At 36.8% G+C, this 22,710-nt stretch overlaps 2 protein-coding genes across 7 annotated transcripts in view; one reads left to right on the top strand and one right to left on the bottom strand.

Annotated features, from left to right (window-relative positions):
• LOC106878624 (protein IWS1 homolog) overlaps window positions 1-22,710 on the top strand; it is an 863,399-nt gene that overhangs the window by 587,666 nt on the left and 253,023 nt on the right. The window lies entirely within an intron of this gene.
• The window catches only part of LOC106881926 (serine/threonine-protein kinase Nek7), a 55,776-nt gene continuing 37,501 nt past the window's right edge, over window positions 4,436-22,710 (bottom strand). For all 5 annotated transcript variants that reach the window (XM_014932451.2, XM_014932453.2, XM_014932450.2 and 2 more), the window contains 2 exons: window positions 15,523-15,636; window positions 4,436-13,567 (listed from right to left, as the gene is read on the bottom strand). In XM_014932451.2, coding sequence (XP_014787937.1) covers window positions 13,265-13,567; window positions 15,523-15,636 — 417 coding nt within the window. In that variant the 3' untranslated portion in view covers window positions 4,436-13,264. The remainder of the gene's footprint in view (window positions 13,568-15,522; window positions 15,637-22,710) is intronic.

The following is a 22,710-nucleotide window of genomic DNA, read 5'->3' as shown; positions in this document are numbered from 1 at the left end:
GTCTTACTAGAAATATGGCATCAGTAGTGCTTTTCCCTGGCACAAACCCATACTGCATCTCATCTAGGCTGACTCTCTCCCTAATTAGTTGGGCTATGACCCTCTCTGTGACTTTCATTACCTGATCCAACAACTTGAAACCTCTGTAATTATTTGTATCTAAAGCGTCACCTTTACCTTTGTAGCAGTTGACTATGGTGCTGCTACACCAGTCATTGGGTATGACTCCATTGTGTATCACCTGATTAACTATACGGGTGACTAGGCTGTAGCCAACACTGCCAGATATTTTGATGGGCCAGGTGCTTTCCCTGTCTTCATACTCTTGATCGCTTTATCTACTAAGGTACTGTCAATTAGGATAGCTGGTTCCTCTGTGGGTCGACATGCGGATGACTCTCTTCCTCCCATCCATTCTCTTTATGAAGCAGCCTTTCATAGTGGTGTCTCCGAACCTCTTCCTTTGCAGCCTTGTTTAGTGCAAGTGAGCCATCATCCATGCGGACACATTTCTCTCCTATGACATCACGATTCTCTCTCACACACTGTCTTGCAACAGGAAATACTTCAAGTCTTTGGTCCTCATGGCTCAGAACATTGGAAAATGTTTTCTTACTTGTTTCCCCTCTGGCTAAATAAACCTGTCTCCTAGCTTCTGGCAGTCTGATGCAATTCCCTGCTACCTTCATTCTTCCAGTCCTTCCAAGCCTCTTTCTTTTGTCTAATAGCCCTGTTAACCACATTGTTCCACCACCATGTTACTTTGGGTTGAGAGGGGACTTTGCACCAACCACAGATCTGGTTGGTGGCCCTCAGCAGGTTGTCCTGTAGAAACCTCCAATTGTCTTTCACATTGTGTGATGCTATATCCCCTTCTATTTCGTCAAATGCTTTGAGTAAGACATCTCTAAATCTCTGATCACTTTAACTGTATTAAAAAACATAAGAAAGGACACCTTGGCAATCAAGACATGCAGACAATTTGGAAGCTCACTATGCAATAAAGTATTTTGTTAAACTGATCAAAAATACTATGGAAACTTATGAAATGCCCTAAACTGCTAATGGATTAATTTGTATGTGCTGAGCATCTATTTTTTGCTTGTACAAGAGATTCAAGGACAGCAGAGATGAGAGACAATAAGTGCACAGATTGGAGATGGTTTGACAACTGTACACAGAACTATTCATGAAGATCTGAACATGAGCAAAGTTTGTTCTCAGGGTGCTCAGTGATGAACAAAAGGAAAGATACATTAGTGACAACAAGGAGATGGTTGAGTTCAATACCTCCAGCCCAAGAGTACTTGAGTCTCTGGTGATCAGTGATGAAAACTGAACCTACTAAGACCAAGTGACAGAGCGCCCAATAGAAACATCCTGGCTCCCACAGACTGAAGATAACCAAACAAAACAAGTCCACTGGGAAGCACATGATAATCCCCTCTTTTGACACGGGAATCATTTACATCTACTGGGTTCCCTTTGGCCACACTGTCAACAAAGAGCACTTTGTGGAGATTTTGAGGGAGTTCAGGAACAGATTTTGTTGCAAAAGGCCAGAGCTCTTCCACTTCAGTTGGTGGCACCTACACCAGGTCAATGCACCAGTCCACAATTTCATCCTGGTAATCAATGACTTGACAGAAATGAGCACCAGAACTATCCCTCACCCTCTCTACAATCCAGATCTTGCTCCCTGTAACTTTTGGTTATTCCCCAAGCTGAAGGAGAACCTCAGGAGTAGTTGTTTTTCTAGACATTGAGATGATGAAGGAAGCTTTGACAAGGTTTCTGGACACCTTAATCTTGGAGGACTTCCATGGAGCCTTCACAAAATGGCTGGAGTCCTACAACAAGTGCACTGAAGTCAGAGAATCCCACTTTGAAAGAGATTAGAGTTTTGTACTTCTTTGAAATCAACAAATGTCTCTCTTGAAAAAGTTCTGGAATGCACATGTCACCTGGCACAGAAATTGAATCCATAATTATGAGCAGAAGCCAAACACCTTAACCATTAGGCAATATGCCTTCACCTACAGTAAACATCAATAGCTTGATGCTGTCTGTATAAAAATAAATACTTGTAATACATTATGTCAAATTGGGTTCTAGTTATGCTTCACTGTGGAATATATATATATATATATATATATATATATATATATATATATATAGAGAGAGAGAGAGAGAGAGAGAGAGAAATGGTATCATGTTGTAAATAAAATAAAATACAGCTCAATCATTCTTGTTTGACTGTTATTGACAAATAGCCACAACCTTCTTCCTGGGTCATCTTAACAACAATATAGGCCTTTAGGCAAAACAATGCATTGGGGCCCCTTTGTACACAGGTCATCAGTGAGATTTGAACTTAGAAAGCAAACACCCAAAATAGATACTACAATGCCTCCCTTCTAATATTCTAACAACTTTGTCAATCTCTCATCTTTGACTAGTACTTTATTCATCTCCTAAGATAAAAAAAATCCAAGTTAGCCTTAACAGTATTTGAACTCAGGATACAAAGATCTCGAAGGCATTCTAGATAATATTTTAATGACTGTTAATTCATCCCTTATACAAATCAAAAGCTAAAAAAGTTTAGAGAGATCATTCCATGGTCACTTGACTGTTAGACATAGCACCCAAATCTCCCTCAATTAACACCTTGCTCTCTTTAAAAAAAAAGAAAAAGAAATGGAGGGTGCATTGGAAGATATAATTCTGGGGTATACAGTATTTAAAAAGAAGAAAATGAAGATAATATCATTGCAGCTGGCAAGCCCTTTGATCATGTGTTTGTTAGATAAGAGGTGAATTGGGTATAAACAACAAAACAGCAACAAAAGGACTAGCCATTTACAAATGCCAGCATAAGAAAAATAGATACAAAACAGTAAAAATAAAATAGAAAGAGAAAAACAATAGAATTAACTAAAAAAAAAGAAAAGAATTAAAAAAAAAAACAAGGTAAACTTGTTTAAGAGCCATTTTGAATGAAAGCATGTTGTGTTACCCAGCCTTCTTAGAGACAAGAAGACATAAATCTTAGCTAGAGGCAATGATTATTGCTTCTACATAACTCAACATCACAGTAAACTTTGTCTCACATCTGGCAATTACTTTTGACATTAAAACATATTATGCTTATTATATATATATATAAGACATTGAAAACTTACTCGTAATATCTAATTACATTTTGTTATTTATTAATTGCATTATTACTGAAATTATTTATTCCTGTGTGTTACTGAACTGAATATATATTATTATTCATACACATTAACATACATACAAACACACACATACACATAAACAGAGTTTCATACATATGTATATATATTTATATACACAGGGTGTCCCCAAAATGTATACACACTTTGAATAATTATAAAGTCAGTATTTATTAAAGTACATTTCATTTTGACATTTATTAAAATCTACTGACAGAATTTAATTTTGTTCTGAATGCCTGTGTTCAAACTGATGACCATTCTGGTCCAGGCACTGCTGATAACAAGAAACAATGGAATCACAAACATAAAGAAACATTTCGTTTGGTATTTTGTGTACACTCTTGCTCAGTGGCTGCCCTCAATTTGTCAACACTTGCCAATTTTGTACCATAAACTTTTAATCTTTTAAGTAACCCCATGATATTCCTCCAAAATATGCATATTTTCAGATCTCCAGTTGGTGCAACCAGTGTTTGTTGAAAAGTGTACATCTACAGATTTTGTCAAGTACCACTCACAAAACTCTGTTCTCAATGTAAATTAGAGCATGGACTATTCTTGAAATGTAACATTTCCAATGACAATGCTTCAAAATGTAGATACTTGATTTTGAAATTCCTAGCTCATTTTTAATTCCTATGTGATTTATACGACACACAGATTTTCTTGAACTCTGGAAATATGTTTTTAGTACCCTTCCTTGCATTGTGGGGCTCAGTATCTACAGTCTTCTGAAACATTTCTTATGGCTATTCTGAATAGTTCCATCTGCTTCAAACTGAAATTCATGTGACGGTAAGTCACATAGAGGAATCTGCTTGAAACTCCTTTCTAAATTGTCTTTGAACTTTGCACTTTCAAACTTTCACTAGCACTTTAAGAGAAGTTTTTGTTCAAAGCCTAGTCTTGTATCCTTCAGTATTTCTACTGAGTTAAATCCCACCCCCAAATTAAAATTAAGTGACTTATCATGTTAAAGTGTGTCACACATTTTTTTGGACACCCCTACATACATTATACATTCTTGTGTACAGATTGGGTTCTGGTGGACTAATTGTCTGGCAAAAGAATAAGGCTTTGACCTATACATAAGGACGAGGGTCAACTTATACACAAGGTATATTAAATTATTGATTTCTTGAGGAAAAAAAGAAATATATATATAAATAAAATGAAGAACACTATGAAAAGCATTATTTTGAAAATCATTGTTTTATTTAAATTAGTTTTGCTATCATTTATGCAACAAAACAAAATTATTAAAAAACATCAAAATAAGCAAGAGGATGGTTACAAAAGAAAAAAACTTCCATTACGATAATTTTCAATAAATCTGAAAGAGATACATTATTTCATAGATTTTTGACTAGGTACAAAGTCTCTGTATTTTTTGAAGGTGGGGTAGAGAGATACAGGACACTGAACAATTCCTAACTTTTCTTAAGAATATCAGTAGGGTAAATGTCGTGAAAAGAGCTTCACCTGGCACTTAAATTTACTTTTTGTTGCAAAGGTTCGGATTATTGAAATGACTTGTGTATTATTGACAGAGAGTGCTGAGTAGAAAAACTAGCTGAAATGTCAGCATTGTGTGAATGATCTTTGGCACTCCACAATGTCCATGACCAAAACAATTAACCCTCAAATTTAGAGCCAGTTCCACTGGCTCTCAATAGGTAACCAAGGGGAAGATCAGCCTGTTATGCTGAGTAGCAGCTGCGGAGCTGTTGATTTGACAAGTGAGTCATTAACTGAGTTTATTTAATTCCTCCTGTTTAATAAATTCAGGTTTCACTTGAAACTATGAGACATGGTGTTACATACCATTATTTTTTTATTTATTAATCAGTAAGGGGAGGACAGTACCATTGATTTTTAAGAACCTCTGAGATTGGTAGAAAGGAAGGAAAGAAGTCATCCTCAAACTGGAGACCTGACCTGAATACTTGAATATTTGCAATAGAGGGAACTCTGTTAAAGGCACTAAAAAACTAGGTCATTGTACTAAACAAGACTGTGGATCTTGCCTGTCATCCAAGAACTCAGAATGCAAAGAGCTGGAACAAATACCACAAAACATATCACCCAATGCTCTCACATTTCCACTACTTTGGACTGGTATTTTTATTTTATTCATTCTGCTGAAGGTATGAAGTGAGATTTGAAGTCAGGGCACACAAAGCCAGAATGAATATTACAAATCATTTTGTTCTATGCTCTGACAGCCAGTTCTTGAACTGTGTCTTAATAAACATAAGTATAGGCACTTGAAATTGATTCTCAGAAGCTAAAGGGTGACAAAAAAAAAAAGAAAAAAAAAAACATGGTAATCTGTATTCGTCAATCTTGGTTGTCAAGTAGTCAAGAGAAGGACCAATTTTATAAAACTCCAGAAAAAGGCATTCGTTTGTTGTAAAAGCTTTGTTTATTTTTATACAATCTATAACACAACCAGAAGTTAGATTTGACTTGACATTTCCAGACAGATATTACAGGCAATCATTTTATAGGCTCCACCCTACCACTGAAGGATTTGAACTCAGAACATAGAGGAGAGAAACTTGTACACTGTAAAACTTTTTAAGTCTAAGACAACTATTTGTCATTTTCTGCTCCTTTTTAGGATAAAAATACAGAGGCATCAATTATAAAAAAATTTCTGAAGAACCAGATGCAGCAGGAAAATATGGAGGAATTTAAGATGTGAAGATGAGTTAAATGAATAAAGAGGAGGAGAATCATGGGAGGCAAGGTGAGAGGAGGAAAAGGGAGCATAAGAGAGTCAATGCTTTTAGGATGTCAGTATAATCACATGTGGAGTACAAATAGCTGGAGTGATAGGGTAACTGAAAAGCCAGCCAATTGAGCCATTCATATTCTGCAAATGATACTGTATTGTATTAGTGGTCAAAACATTTAACTCCTCCCAAGTGGCTTAATTTATCACCAAACTGTAAACAGGCACCATAGGCTGACAGCAACTCTCTTACTTCAAGGCAACAGTGGCTATAAAACTGATGAATAACCCCAAGAGTTGAGTTCAGCTTATTGTGGCTTAGTCATTGTTGTTTATAGAACCCTCTCCATCCCGATCAAAAGACCTGTGATCAAAGGTATTCCAGTTTAGATCATCTTGTCTTTTTCGGTGATATCTAGGACTGCTTTGCTATTTACTGTGTCCTCTCCTTATTTAACACACTACAAATATTTGAAGATTTGGTCACCGCCACTTAGGAAGCCCTCATTGGCTCACTTCCTTGTGGTATAGCTCAGAGACGGATGATGGGGAAGAGCTTCAAGTTTATTTACCCTAGATATTCTACATGAAATCAGGTCTTTAGTGGTGCCCATGTAACCCAACAATTTGCGAGTCACATCATCATCATACTTATTAAACTCAACCAAATTAAAAGTATAATACAATTTTTTTAAAAATTCAAATCGATTGAGTGAAAAAGATACTTGACTCTGGTGGTATTGAACACAAAATGTAGAGGGATAGTGTAAAGTTTCATCTGAGAAAAGCATTTCTATAAACTTAATGTCCTAGAAACAGTTAATAACATAAGTAGCATAGATTTCTTTCGATAATGTATAAAACACAGCCAAAGTTCTATTGTGTCTGGGGAGAGTCATTTTCTTTTTGTGCCTTATAATTTAACACACTCACCGGTAAAATTTCCACTTATTTATTTTTATTTTCCTAAAATTTTCGTTGCATCTTGCAACCTTTTCAATAGACAGCCAAAGTTTTTATATAAAAGAAGAGATATTGTCAAGGGAATCAATCCCAATGAATTACTGGTAGATTATTTTTTTATATATCATCTCTCCTTGATTGCAACAAGAACCAATCACACTTCATTTTAAAAGCATTAAGAACATGTTTAATGCAATCCTGGAAAGAAAAAAAAGAAAACTGGAATACTTTTGATCATAGGTCCACCATGGATAAAGACAGGCCTGGGGCTAAACAACAACAAATATAGAATTTAAAATTAGAGTTAATATACTGTTAAGTTCATTTGCAGAAGTAACAAGTGCATACAACAAGTGGACAATTTTTTTCTCACAGCCATTATTTTTTTGTTTGTCTTCTTCCTTATTTTCAAAGAAAGGTAGAAAAAGTTTAATATTCAGAAGATACAGACTAGAAGTCCATAAAAAGTATTGAAAATTACAAAATATAATTTTTTTTTCCATAATTTTTCTTCTGGCAAGCAGACTGGACGGATTCAAATATAACAATACTACCACTCTTATTGGTTGGTAGTACATTAAATAGTATAACAACAGCTACAAAGGTAAAAGGAAAAAAATTCAGTATATATCAATTGTAATAAATATTGAGTCAACAAGAATGATAAAGCCACACATATTTGGTAAAAACATTTAAGAAAGAAATATAAAGTTAATATAACTGGTTACATCATGCTGACAGCATTCAACATCAATATATATTACTTAATCTTATAACATTCAGCTTTCTCTGAAACATAATGCTTATTTATTCACACAGTTTTAAATTAATCATGCATTGTCTTGTAGCTTTGAGATTTTGATGTGATTGTTTATTTTTAAAATGACATTATATGGTAGTTACCAGAAGCTGAATCTGGCTAGTTTGACATAAAACAGGTAAAACTTTTGGGCTGGATATGGCTGGTTTAAATAACAATGCAATTTCATGAGGACAGTTCTTTGTATAACTTCCTTGTATAGGTTTAACCCTTTTATTACCATATTTCTATGAAAATTTACTGCCTTCAATTCTGTCAATTTGAAAATAATGAAGAATTTAGTAAAATAACAGTCATATGGTGTTTGGAACATAAAATTTTAATGGAAGGTTTTAATTTAGATCAGTTTAAAACAGAAAATATGTAACATAGAACCAGGGGTAGTCTCAGGCTGGTTGGTATCAAAAGGGTTATGATGTTTGGTATATTTTCATGGATGCCAGAAATGAAATGTAAAACATGAACATGAGACAGCTGTTGCTCATACAATTTAAAAATATATATCTATAAGCATTTTCTTGATACTTTCATATAAAATTTGTACTTTTGCATGTGTGAACGTGCACGCATACACATACATCTTTTCTATCAAAAATTAACATTGAGTTGTGGCCATTCCTTACCAAAAAGCCAGTTTTTATAAGATTGGGGAAAGTGAGAAATATGATGATTTTACAGATATTTATACTTGGAATAGAAAAATGAATTAAAAGCACTGTTCAGCCTTTAAGGATTTAAATATTTAGGACATAGTGGAAGTGATAGTAAATACTGTAAAGCAAGGCTACCTTCAAACACTGGTAGTTTGTATGAACAGCTTGTCATGGGTTTCATAATTAGGCTATAATAATAGTAAAAGTGTGTGGGCGTTAGGCAGCAATGTCAAAATTTCTCACACTTACTTACCTCGGGGAAAGTTTCTTTTAATCTGTTGAGTTCACATGTTAGTTTATATTTCCTATTTAGTGATGTACAGAGGAAAAAAAAGTAATAGGAAGTGTAAAATCTGTGCCCATGTATGTGTGTGTGAGTGTACCTAGATGAAATTAGTTGATTCACTCCAGTGGTACTTGAAATTTTATATATGAAAGGTACAGGTGCAATTGGTCATGTGAACAAATATGTGATAGGTAAGAAATATTGCTGGCTGGATTGCTATAGTGTAAGCGAAACCACATAGTTTTGATCGGTAGTCATCAGGGAGCAACAAGACCATGACATTTGTTTATATGAAGGTCTTGGATTTTTAGGCACATGAAAACTGCTCGGAAGAAATTTCCTCCAAAGTATTTAAATAATACTTCTGAACTTCAGTTAAGTGATATCATTGGCTGTTTTGATACCTGTAAATTTTTCTGTCAGGCAAAGCTTACAGTTTTGCAGGTGGCTTTATCAATGGTGCTTCTTGTTACTGGAGGGCATTCCAGTCTTTGGACATTGAGTTTCCAGATAAATTTGGACAAAGCTGTGAATTTTTCCCTGAATAAGTGTAGATGCTGGAGATAACAGCTCTTGAGAGTTTCACAATGACTCCTATGTAATTTCTTTCTATACTGTCTAAAAAGTGTTACAGAAGCTTGATACATCATCACTTTTAAAGAAAAGAGTTCTGGGAAGCAGAGAGAGGGATTTCAGGAGTTACAAGTTGGCTGTTTAGATTGGAGGGTGGTGGCACAATGTAAGTGTATATTTTCAGTTGTAGTGGCAAATAATATCTAAGCAGAAATAGCTGAGCATAACATTATGGATGTTGAAAAGTTTGTTGTATTTAACTTAGAAGGAAATTTCACCTGAGCTAGAAGGTTCTTGCTTACACTGCTAGTAACATTTAAGTTGAATGGTGGATTAAACTAAGTTACCTTCTTGCTAGTTCTTCTTTGGTGTGTTGGAAGGGTGTTGTTCTCTATGTATTCTGACCTAAAAATTAACTATCGTTATAGTAGAAGCCATCTATGGAAAAGCCATTCATTTTGTATGAGATTGTTAAGCTATCATCTCTGTACAAGTTGAAACTATGGGGAGTGATGTGCATTTTGAAGGTGTCAAGAAAGAACAGTCACGACTATTGGCAATATCTGCTCCATCAAAGCTCTTCCATAGAAGTGAACAAAGAGCTATCCTCAGTAGGAATTGTCATGGTATGACAATGATTACTTAATGTTTATCATCATCCTGGTATTTAAATTGCTAAATGTGGTGAATTGTCTCCCCAAAATCTTGGCCTTTCAAGAGAAGGGATTTAGAGATATAAAGACCCACCATGTTGAACTGGGTTTGCTTTCATTATTGTGTAACCACTTAAATTTTTGCATTGCACTTGAACTAAATTACATGAGACATACAGAATTGAATATGGGAGACATTATTTTTCAGGAAAAATAAAAGTTCATGTCAAACTACAAATCCTGCTAAAGCACATTTTGTCTTTCATCCTACAATAGTTGATAAAATAAAGAGTCAATACCATCAGCACTGAGTGAAGAGAGATCAACTATAGCCAAGAAGGTGGTATTAATATCAATAACTGGCAGTGTTAATCAAATATATTTAATAATAATGTTAATGGCTGGCTTGCTGGAGGAGGGAGAAAAGAATATAAGTGCAAGATACGGGGTCAGAGGGAAGAAAAAACTTTAGCATGTTAATAATTAGCAGTATTAACTCTTAACTCCTTGTACAACATAGTACTGCATCAGCCAACCAGACCTGAAATGCATGGCATCTCAAATTATATTAATCTTGTTTACATTCATTTTGAAGAAGCATGGAATTTTCTAATGAAAGTGGAGAAACAACTAATCCCTTCTCTCATTCATTGCTCTTTTGTAATAAAATCATTTTAATACTGGGCTTTTGGTGTAGACATATTCAACAGGATGTTAGGAGTCACTCAAATATGGTTAATGTTCAGTTGGAAAATTTCTCGAATGCTAAAAAAAGATGAAAAAAAAAATGATAGAAAAAGAGAGAGCATGCAGAAGAATTTAGGGAGGGTGAAACAGAGAAGTGTGTGGGAAGTGAAGGTGAGTAGGATGAATGGCTTTAACCCTTCAGCATTCAGATTACTGTCAAATGTAATGCTTATTTATTCACATTGTTTTGAATTAATCATGCTTTATCTTGTAGCTTTGAGATTTCCATGATGTGATTGATTATTTTTAGAATGATATTGTAGGGTAAGGAGGCCAGATCTGGCTAATTTGAACAGTAAAACAAGTAGAATATTTGGACCCTAGATATCGCTGGTTTGAATGCTAAAGGGTCAAGCAGATAGTACATATTCATTAAATGCAGAGGTACAGAAGCTATTGTAACAGCAGTGGAATAGTAGAAGAGAAAGAAGATACAGTTCTATATTTAAGAGATGAGGAATTATTTACATTATTTACATTATATATCAGCTGAGGGTATATCAGCCGAAACGTTGTGTTAACAACAAACAAGATGAGGACGAATATCCATCAAATGTAAATAATGTAAATAATGTAAAGAAGATACAGTTGAAAAGTGAAAATGTGGGGGCTGTAGTTTTGTTGGTGAGTGTAGTTGTGGTATGTGAAAGAAGGCATAGTTTAGCAGGTTTTAGATGCATTGATGTAAAAAAGTTTATCAACTGGAATGGAGCCCCATTTTTTTTTTTTTTTTTTTTTTTTTTTGAGAGGTGATGCAGTCAAAAAGTAGCAAGTCTGCAAAGAGAGAAACTAATTGAATGAAGTGATCCCAGTACATAACAAGTATCTAAATTATCAACTATAAAGACAAGGAAAGATCAGTTAACCTTAGAAGAATCTGAATTCAAGATATAACTAAATACCAACAACTACTACTTTTGTCCATCCGATACTAAAAAAAAAAAGTTTCTAAAATAGGCAAAAAGCCACACATTTTGCAGGAAGGAACAGTACAGGATCTACCTCAGTGCATGACTAATACTTTTTTTCTTAGGATGAAAGGAAAATAAATTTTACTGAGGTGAAAATTGAAACCTGAATGTAAAGGGACATAAGTAGATATTATAAGGCATTTTATACCACAATCCACTGACTTGCCATTCCCTCCACCACCTTTATAACAAGAATGGTTTCGAATTTTGGTATACGACCAACAGTTTTGAATAGAGAGGATAGGTGATTACAGAGACCCCAGTGCTCAACAGGTACATTATTTTATCAATCCTCAAAGGATGAAAGGCAAAGCTGGTAGAATTTGAAATTATAAGGTAAACAGCTGGAAGAAATGCCACTAAGCATTTTGTCTGATGATTCTGCCAGCTAGTCATCTTAAGAATAATCCTTTCTAATATAGAAACAAAGCATGAAATTTTGGTGGATAGAGGGCAGTCAATTACATTAACCCCAGTTATAGACAGGTGCTTATTCTATTGACCCTGAAACAATGAAATGCAAAATCAACCTCAGTGGAATTTGAATTCAAGTCATAAAGCCAGAAGAAATGCTAGAAAGCCTTTTGTCTGATGCACAAATGATTCTGTCAACTTGCTGCCTTAATAATGATAATAATGAAGAAGGTAATAATACAAGGCCTGTGAAAGGGAATTAGTTGATTACATCAACCCCAATACTTGGCTGGTACATTATTTCAACCAACTGCAAATGGATGAAAGGTAAAGTTGACCTAAATGGGATTTGAACTTAGAATGTAAAAGGAGTTGAGATAAAAGGCCTGAAATGTAGGTGGTGAAGGTGTTAGTCAATTATATAGATCCTAATACTCGACTGGTACTTTAGTTTGTCAACCACAAAATTGACCTCGGTGGTATTTGCACTCAAAATATGAGTCAGAAGAAATACCATAAGGCACTTTGTACAAGACTAACAATTCTGCCAGTTCACTTTCTAGGCCAGAAATTTGGATAGTGGTGGTGGGTATGGTGCAGTTGATTAACTCATTAGCATTTAAACTGGCCATATCTGGCTCAAATATTCTGCCTGTTTTATGTCCAAACTGGCCAGATCAGCCACTCACTCCTACCTTGCAAATGTCATTCTAAAAATTAAAAAAATAACATCATCAAAATCTTGAAGTTACAAGATAATACATGATTAATTCAAACTAATGTGAATAAAAAAGCACTACATTTGATTAAATGGTAAAGGGGTAAACTGTCTCTAGTATTTAACTGGTGTACTTAATTGACCCTGGAATGATGAAAGACAAAGCTGACTCAGAAGGGGATTTGAACTCAGAATGTAAAAAAAGCACTAGAGACATTATAAAGACATAAGAGGAAAAAAGTTTTCATAAACTAAATATACATGCAACAAAAGATAAGATGGTAATTCAAGAAGGTCAAATAGCCAAATGATGTCTCATCAGTGGTAGATGGAATGTTAGTTAGTGAGATCTCCAGTTATTATTATTATTGGAGATATCACATGCTGGGAGAATGGTCTACAATCATGACCATCATCCAACAACATCAACAAACAAGCTGCTGGATATTCTACAATGGATAGTTGAGCTTGATTACTGCTGCTGTAGTTACTGTTGTTGAGGTTGCATTAAGTGCTGTTGTGTTAATTGCTGCATTTGTTGTTGTTGTTGCTGCTGCTGTAGAAACTGGTGAGGTGATAGCTGTAGCTGAGCCTGTTGCTGTAATTGCAGCTGCTGCTGTTGTTGTTCTTGCAATTGCTGGTGCTGTTGTTCTTGCAATTGCTGTAGTTGCTGCTGTTGTTGAGATTCACAGCTGTATGCATGCATTGTTTTGGCTTTATTGTATACATAGTTTATATCAGGACGCTGTTCCGGGTTAGGGTTGATACACATCTCAACAAGCCTACGAAGCTGACGAGAATAAGAGAATAAAAAATAAAATAAACAAATAAAAAATGAAAGAAAACAATCTAAATTGTATTTCCTAAACATCGACACAGGCATACCTGGGTGGTTAAGAAGTTAGCTTCTTAATCATAAGGTTTCAGGTTCAGTCCGACTGCATGGCACATTGGGCAAGTGTCTTCTACTTTAACCTCAAGCTGACCAAAGTCTTTTGATTGGATGGAAACTGAAAGATGCCCACCATATATATACATACATGTGCATGTGTATGTATATGGATGTATGTATGAGTATGTGCATATATATAGTATAACCTGGGTTGTTGGCACTCCGTCGCTTACGACGTTGAGGGTTCCAGTTGATCTGATCAATGGAACAGCCTGCTCATGAAATTAACATGCAAGTGGCTGAGCACTCCACAGACACATGTACCCTTAACATAGTTCCCGGGGATATTCAGTGTGACACAGTGTGACAAAGCTGACCCTTTGAATTACAGGCATAACAGAAACAGGAAGTAAGAGTGAGAGAAAGTTGTGGTGGAAGAGTACAGCAGGGTTTGCCACCATTCCCTGCTGGAGCCTCGTGGAGCTTTAGGCGTTTTCGCACAATAAACACTCAAAACGCCCGGTCTGGGAATCGAAACCGCGATCCTATGACCACAAGTCCGCTGCCCTAACCATTGGGTCATTGCACCTCCACAATAATAATCTGGGTAATAACCTCATAACATGCATTTAAAAGCTCCTATATTGTTATAGGCTACCACATACCACTCTACAGCAAGATATCTTCCAAGGCTGGATAAACATGAGGAACTCCACTATTGTATAGGATTAACGTAAGAATATAAGAATCTTATTCTTTGGCATGGCCGTATTGTAAGAAGTCTGCTTCCCAACCACATGGTTCACGGTTCAGCCTTACTGCGTGGCACTTTGGGCAAGTGTCTCCTCTTATAGCCTCAGGCCAACCAAATCCTTGTGAGCAGATTTGATAGACAGAAACTGAAAGAAGCACTTTGTATATATGTATGAATGCGTATGCGTGTATGTCTTTGCCCCCCACCACTACTTGACAACCTGTGCTAGTGTGTTTATGTCCCCGTAACTAAGTGGTTCAGCAAAAGAGAACAATAGAATAAGCACCAGGTTTTACAAACTAAATCCTGGGATCAATTCATTTAACTAGAAACTCTTCAAGGCGGTGACCCAGCACAGCTGCAGTCAAATGACTGAAACAAGTAAAAGATAATATACACACACACACACGTGTGTGTGTATAAAATCGATAAAAAACTACAGTGAACTTGCCATAAGGAGTGGAAAATCCAACAGAGTCATTCTTCAGGGAAAATTTGAAAGGAAGGAAATGAGAGACAGAAAAGTTTTACATTCTCTAAGTTAAAAAACTTAGAGGTTGTAAAACCTTGCTCTCTCTCTCTCTCTCTCATTTATTTCTCTCCTTTACAAATTTTCCCTAATGGAAGACTCTGTCTCAGATGTTGGATTTTCCACTCAAGGCAAGTTCACTGTTTTCATTGATGGTTACCACATTATAGAAGTCTTGCTAATGCAGACCAACACCAGCTTCTTTGAAGTCTGATCATGTACATGTATGTATGTATGTATGTATGTATGTATGTATGTATGCGTGTGTGTGTGTAACCTGTAGAAGAGGGAGACGCAGGAATATGTAGGAGAAAAGCATTAAAAACGACTCCTGGATGCTGAACCTCACAGCGACTAAGATAACTGGTAATATATGCTGTGCTTGAGAAGATCTGCCCATCTGAGCAAAAATGAGGCCCTAAAAGCATATCAGTTATGTCTATTACCTCTCTGACTACTATTTTTGGTAGTAGTAGTAAACATCTTTTTTAGAGGATCAAGGATTAACTAATGATAACAGCAAACAAACAATCTGTCATATAAGAAGTGTCAAGAAAACAAATGGTTTACCTCTTGGGAATAGATATCTGAAGGTAGAGGTGGATAATCACACTGTTCTATTTTCTTACACAGAGAATACAAATTCATCTTGTCACCATAGAATGGAGATTGTAAGGCTGCCATCTAAAAAAAAAAAAAAAAGAAAATGTCCACATAATATAATATGCCCTTTCTGAAGATGGTAAGGCATGATTTACAGGAATTTGATTGACAGACCACAAAGAGGCTCTTCAACTTTGTTTCTAACAAATAAAAGAGAGTGAGGGGGGGGAGAGAAAGATAGGAGAGAAAGAGAGGGAAGAGAAAGAGAGGAGAAAGAAAGAGAGGGGAGAGAGAGAGAGGAGAGAGAGAAAGAGAGGAGAGAGAGAAAGAGAGGAGAGAGAGAAAGAGAGGAGAGAGAGGGGGGAGATGGTGGAGGGGTACTATAAAGAAAAAATAAATTTTCAGTGAATGATCTAAGTTGTAAATATCTCCTTAGCACTAAAGTGATTTTAAATAACTAGTGTATAGTTTAATTTTCGAAGTGTTTAGTGAGGGACATATTCCTTTGTCATTAGCGAGTATGTTCTCAAATATCAAGTCTCAACAAGAAAAATATTTTCTTTCCAAGTTTTCTTTTTTTTGAGCTATAAAGACACATCACTCTCTGGGATAGAGCACTAGGTCATTTGAAAATGACTCCTCAGATAGATCAGTTATTAAGTTTGTAGAAAGTTATATTCAAAAGATACACAAAACAAAACAGCATTTGTGTTAGAATAGTTAATTAGGTAAAAAGCTGGTTTCATTTCCAAGCAGAAAGTAGTTTAGAGAACTTTAATATTCTAGAGGATAAAAAATAATCATGCCAATATATTCTCTTCACCTTAAAAATCCTCAATCTTAAAAGTGATAATTAATTCTGTGGTCTTAAAGAAATATTGGGGCTTTAGTGAAGACCCTGTTTATAATTAAGGATTTATTAGATGCAGACATGTCTGTGTGGTTAAAAAGCTTGCTTCCCAACCATGTGGTTTTAAGTTCAGTCCTACAGCATGACACCTTGGGGAAATATCATCTATTGTAGCCCCAGTCTGACCAAAGCCTTGTCAGTGGCTCTGGTAGACAAAACCTGAAAGAAACCTATTGTATATGAGTAAATGTATATGTGTGTGTATATATACACACACACACACGTGTATTTGGGTGTACCCTTGACTAATTATTACATGATGGTTGTAAATGAGCATAAGTCATACAAGTGATGTTGCTTGTTTCTAGTCTCCTGAGAAAACATGTCTAGCCAATGAGAAATAACACCTTGCTTGGAAGCAGGTGAGGGTCAGCAACGGGAAGGGCATCTGGCTGTAGAAAATCTGACTGAACGAATTCTGTTTGACCCATACAAGCATAGAAAAGTGGCTGTTAAAATGATGAGTGGTTACTCATTGAGTTCTAGCTCAGATGAGAATTTAAAATTGCATTTCTGTAAGGTAACAAAATATCATTATCATTTAAATGTGCTTTCCATGCAGGCATGGTTTGGGCAGTCTCACAGGAGCTGGCTAGGCAGAAGACTGCCCTATACTTTGCTGTCTGTTTTGGCATGGTTTTTACAGCTGGATGCTCTTCCTAACACCAACCACTTCGCAGAATGGACTGAGTGCTTTTTACATGGCACAAACACAGATGAGATCAGTTTTGGCATGGTTTTTTAGTTGGATGCCCTTCTAAATGCCAACCACTTTACAGTGTGGACTGGATGCTTTTTATGTGGCACTGGCACTAGCAGGGTCACCAAGTAACTTGCAATACAAAGATCACTTGAGAAGGGATGAGGCACTGGAGGTTATCTTGTGCCAGAGGATGAAAGGTTAGAGGATAACAGAGAGACAGAAACAGATGTCTTACTGTAGAAGAGATACAAAGGATGATCAAGATTGAGGCCAGTAATGGGTGTGTTGCTATAGACGAGATACATGGTTAACCACTCCAAAGGATAGAGCAAGAGGAAGAGAGCAAGAGATAGAGGGAGAATGGAAGAGAGCAGAAGAGAGATGGTGGTGAAGCACCAGGGCATGCTCACAAGGTACAAGGATCAGAATAAAAATGGGTTGGTAGAGAAATGATGGCAAATTAGAAGGGCATGCCCTCGAGATACAGGATCAGAATATAAATGGTAGGGTATTGCCAAGGTGCATCAGTAGCGAGTAGAGACTTCACATGAATGCAAGGCATGTTGGGGTGGAGTATATGCAGTGACTGGTAAAATCTGGGGTGGGGACCAACAGGATAGAGGAGCAAGAGATAAGCATAATCATAGTACATGAAAAGAGGAAATGTGAGAAAGAGGAGATATGTACTTTCGTTTGTTGGGGTAGGGTGTGGAAAAAGTTTTATTGTTGTTACATGTGAGTGGAGACCACAGTACTTCTAGAACTCAGTTTCACTGAAGTGGGCAGGTTTTCTCAAGAACTTAATATTGCCAGACATCTTAGTCCATTGTCATCTCCTATGTGAGGCCCAACATCTTGAGATTAATCCTCACCACTTCATCCCATGTCTTCCTGGGTCTCTCTCTTCCACAGGTGCCATCCACTTTGTGATCAGCACTTCTTTATACAGCTGTCTTCATTCATATATATCACATATCAAAACCAACTTAGTCTTTCTTGCATGCTGCATCTGATTCCTCTTATGCCCAACTTTTCTCTCAATATATTTTCACTTTGCTGTACATGCACACTGATGTTGCACATCCAACAGAATATATTCCCTTCGTTCCTCTCTAGTTTACACATGTTCTCTGCATTCAGAGTCCAGGTCTCACTATAGCCATTCATACACAAGCATCATACTATCTACCTTTCACCCTGAGAGAGAGTCCCTTTGTTGCCAACAGAGGTAAAAGTTCTCTGAACTTCCTCTATCCTATTCTTATTCCAGACAATACTTACAGTATCCTCTATCATTGCTAATTTGGTCACCTAGGTAACTATCCACAACCTCAAGAGAGCCTCCTGGGCATTTGAGAGAGTCTAATTCCTGTGTGTCCTTAGTGCTTATTATTCCTGCGCATTTGCCACATATGAAGACAATTTTATCTGTTAATCTACCTGTGATTCCACTACACCTCTTATGTGTCCATAGCTTACACTGGGTGCAGCAAATGGAATTACTTCCAACTGCTTTTCTACATATTGAGCAGGGCCATTTCCTTGAAAGCAACAGAGTCTTATCTGCTTCCTTGCTAACAACAACTTTTGTCTTCACTAGATTAACTTTAAGGCCATTTGATTCCAGGTTTTGCTTCCAAACCTGAAATTTCTTCTCCAATAGTTGTTCCCACGGACATCCTGTTTTGAATTCCTCTGTTACGGCATGGAGGACTATGATAAATAATAGTAGACTGAGAACTGATCCCTGGTGGATCCCTACTTGAATATTAAATCCATTACTGTATTCATGGCTGACTTTCATCCTACTGACAGCACCACTGTACATGGCTTGTACAGCTCTAACAAGCCACTCCTCTACTCCTAACTTTCTTAGAGACTGCCAGATAAGAGAATGAGGGACTGTCAAAAGCTTTCTCTAGGTCAACAAAAGCCAAGTACAATGGCTTACTTTTGGCCAAATACTTTTCCTGCAGCTGTCACTAGGAAGGTGGCATCTGAGGTACTCTTCTCAGGTACAAAACCAAATTATTTCTCATCTAGTTTAATCCAATTCTTAATTTAAGCTGATTAACTATGAGTGGTTAGGCTGTATTCTACACCGCCAGATATTTTAATCATCTCAGTAGTGATACCTGATGGTCCAGGGGCTTTCCCTGTCTTCATATCCTTAATTGCTTTATCTATTACACTGCTGTCAACTCTGATGGCTGGTCCCTCAGCTGCTTCTTTACTTGAAAGACTCTTTTTCTGCCATGCATTTTCCACACTTAGTAACCTTTCATAGTAACACTTCCATGCATCTTTCTTCTCTGAGTCACTACATGCAAACATACTAGTATGCATTCACACACAATTCTCATCCACATCTCTATTCTCTCTGATACACTGCTTTGCAATCCTGAACACCTAACGCTGTAGAACATTAACAAATCTCTTACCTTCTGCTATTCCTTTTGCTATGTAAACTCGACACCTAGCTGCCCTTCTGGCTACCTGATAAAATTATCTGCTTCCACCATTTTCCCAGTCTTTTCAGGCTTGTCTCTCTGCTTTTATAGCAGTCTACCTCCTTGTTCCACCACCATGTCACCCTCAGCCTAGCTGGGACTTTGCCTGTCCAGTTGTTTGAGCGAAGTCAAGTTGAGCAATGTCAAGCTGAGAGAAGTTGAAATTATGTGCATTTTAAGCAATGCCCACTAAGCGATGTCAGTTTGAGCGAACTTCAAGCTGTTTTTTTTAAAGACGCTTTGAGCAAAGTTGATAAAGATGAAAATACACTAGATATCTACAATTTTTTTTGTACTAATAATAACACCTTCACAACAGGTAAATAAAACATTATCAAAAACGAACACATTTTATTGTAGAAAGAACTAAAAATTCACAACATTTAAAATTGAAAAAATTAATTCTAGAATGAATAAAAATTCAAAAAGTAATGTTGTAGGCAAGGTGTCTAAGATAATCTGTAATTTCTAAATCTTCTCTTGATTCAACAATGCTTTTAATCCTTCTTTCTAAGTTCACATATTTCCTCTTCTTTTGTACAGGTTATCCTGAACAATTTCCAAAATATTTTGTCCTTTGTAGGCTCTCTTCCCTTCTTTAAACCTCTGTTAGGAGCCAAACTGTTGGGTGACTACAAGACAGACTGCCTTGAAAAGGAGTGTGCTACCCTTCTACAGCACTTTTTGTTCATGGGAGATCCACCTAAAGCCTGCTAAAAACATGCCACAATGATATTGGAAATTTAGGTTTTCTTCTATGGTTGTTTGCCAATAGGCAGCCAATATAATTATCTTCAAAATAATCGAAAATAATGTCAAGATCTTCATCCTAATTTTCCAACTCACAGCTTGAAATCCTGCTATGACATCATCTGTACAGAGAAATGCTGTGCAGGTCATAATTTTGATTAACATTCAAACATTTTCTCTGTTAACATATCTTTCTCTTAAACCCTTGTTGGTAATCTTTCTCCATATGATTTGTCCCAAACAAGCATCCTGATATGCTTGATCAAGGGAATAATCATGTTATTGCATTTCTTGAAGCAGTTTTGAAATCTATTATGATGGAGATAGAATCTAGCAAAGGCTCTAGTTCTTTCAGTTTAGAGAATATTGCAGTGTAACTTTCTTCATATGTATTTGGAAGTAAAGCGACCTTATGATCTGCAATACTAACTTCAGGAAACCTGTCAGTCACCTATTTACCTACCAGTCCGGTGGGCACAGTAGTCAGATTGATTACATTCTCATCAGGAAACAGGTATGATGGCTGTTTATAAATGCCAAAACTTTCCCTGGTGAAGAATGCACCTGCCAACATAGGTTAGTTGTTAGCGACTTCAGGATCAGGGCTAAATGGCTGCCCAGAAGACAACCAGTGTGGAAAAGAAAGATCTGGAAGCTTAAGCATCCTCTGAATGGACAAAAATTTAGACACATGTTACTTGAAGTATTTGACTAGAAGAGGATATAATGACATATAAAATGGAGGACAACTGGAGGTTCCTATGGGACAACTTGTTGAGGGCTGCTGACTAGATCTGTGGCTGGTGCAAAGTTCCCTCTTGACCTAAGGTGACATGGTGGAACAGTGTAGTTGCCAGGGTCATTAGAGAAAAGAAACAGGCCTAGAAGGATTGGAAATGTGAGAGTAGCAGAGAACTGTATCAGATAGCCAGAAGGGAAGCTAGGAGAGAGGTATACTTAGCCAAAGGGGAAGTAGAAGAGAAGTTGGCCAATGTTCTGTGACATGAGTACCAGAGACTTGAAGTGTTTCGAATTGCAAGACAGTGTATGAGAGAAAATTGCAACGTCATAGGAGAGAAATATGCCCATATGGATGATGGTTCACTTGCATTTAATGATACTGCAAAGAAAGTGGCTTGGAAACATTACTATGAAAGGCTGCTAAATGAAGAGAATGAATGGGAGAAGGAAATCTGCCAAAAGTTGACCCAACTGAAGGACCAGCTATCTGAATTAACAGTACTTTGATAGATAAAACAATTAAGGATATGAAGACAGGGAAAGGCTCCAACCCATCAGATGCTTAAAATATCTGGCAGTGTGTGTTATGGTCTAGTCACCCATACAGTTAACCAGGTGGTACATGAAGGATTCATACCCAATTACTGGTATAGCAGCATCATAGTCAACTGCTACAAAGGTAAAGGTGATGGTTTAGATAGAAATAATTAGAGGTATCAAATTGTTGGATCAGGTGATGAAAGTCACGGAGAGGGTCATAGCCCAACTAATTAGGTAAGAGAGTTAGTCTAAATGAGATGCAGTTTGGTTTTGTGCCAGGGAGAAGCACTCCTGATGTGTTATATTTCTGGTAAGGCAGCAGCAGGAGAAATACATAGCCAAAGACAAATTTCTGTACTTGGCTTTTGTTGATATGAAGAAAGCTTTTGATAGGGTTCCTCAATCCCTTATCTGGTGGCCAACACTGAAACTAGGGATAGATGAGTAGTTGGTGAGAACTGTACAAGCCATATACAGGGATGCTGTCAGTAAGGTGAAGGTTGGCAATGAGTATAGTGAAGAATACAGAGTACAAGTAGGGGTTCACCAAGTATCAGTCCTCAGGCCCCTCTTGTTCATCATAGTCCTTCAGGCAATAACAGAGGAATTTAAGACAGGCTTCCCTGGGAGCTCCTCTATCCTGATGACCTTGTTCTTATAGCTGAATCACTACCAGAACTGGAGAAGTCTCAGGTGTGGAAGCAAGGTCTAGAATCGAAGAGCCTTAGAATTAACCTAGCAAAAACCAAAGTCTTAGTAAGTAGGAAAGCAGACAAATCACAAATCCCATCAGGTAGATGGCCCTGCTCGATCTGTAGAAAAGGCGTAGGTTGAAATTCCATGAGATGTACTTGGTGTAAGCTGTGGACACATAAGAGGTGCAGCAAAATCAGAGGAGGGTTAACAGAGAAAATAGTTTTGTGTGTGGAAGGTGCACAGATATAATCTATATATATAAAAATGAGAATGTGTATGTGTGTGTGCGTGTGTGTGTGTGTGTG

The sequence above is a fragment of the Octopus bimaculoides genome, chromosome 10 (genome assembly GCF_001194135.2).
Source record: "Octopus bimaculoides isolate UCB-OBI-ISO-001 chromosome 10, ASM119413v2, whole genome shotgun sequence".
NCBI lineage: Eukaryota > Metazoa > Mollusca > Cephalopoda > Octopoda > Octopodidae > Octopus > Octopus bimaculoides.
Note: the sequence above shows the minus strand (reverse complement) of the source record. Positions and strands in the feature narration are given on the sequence as shown.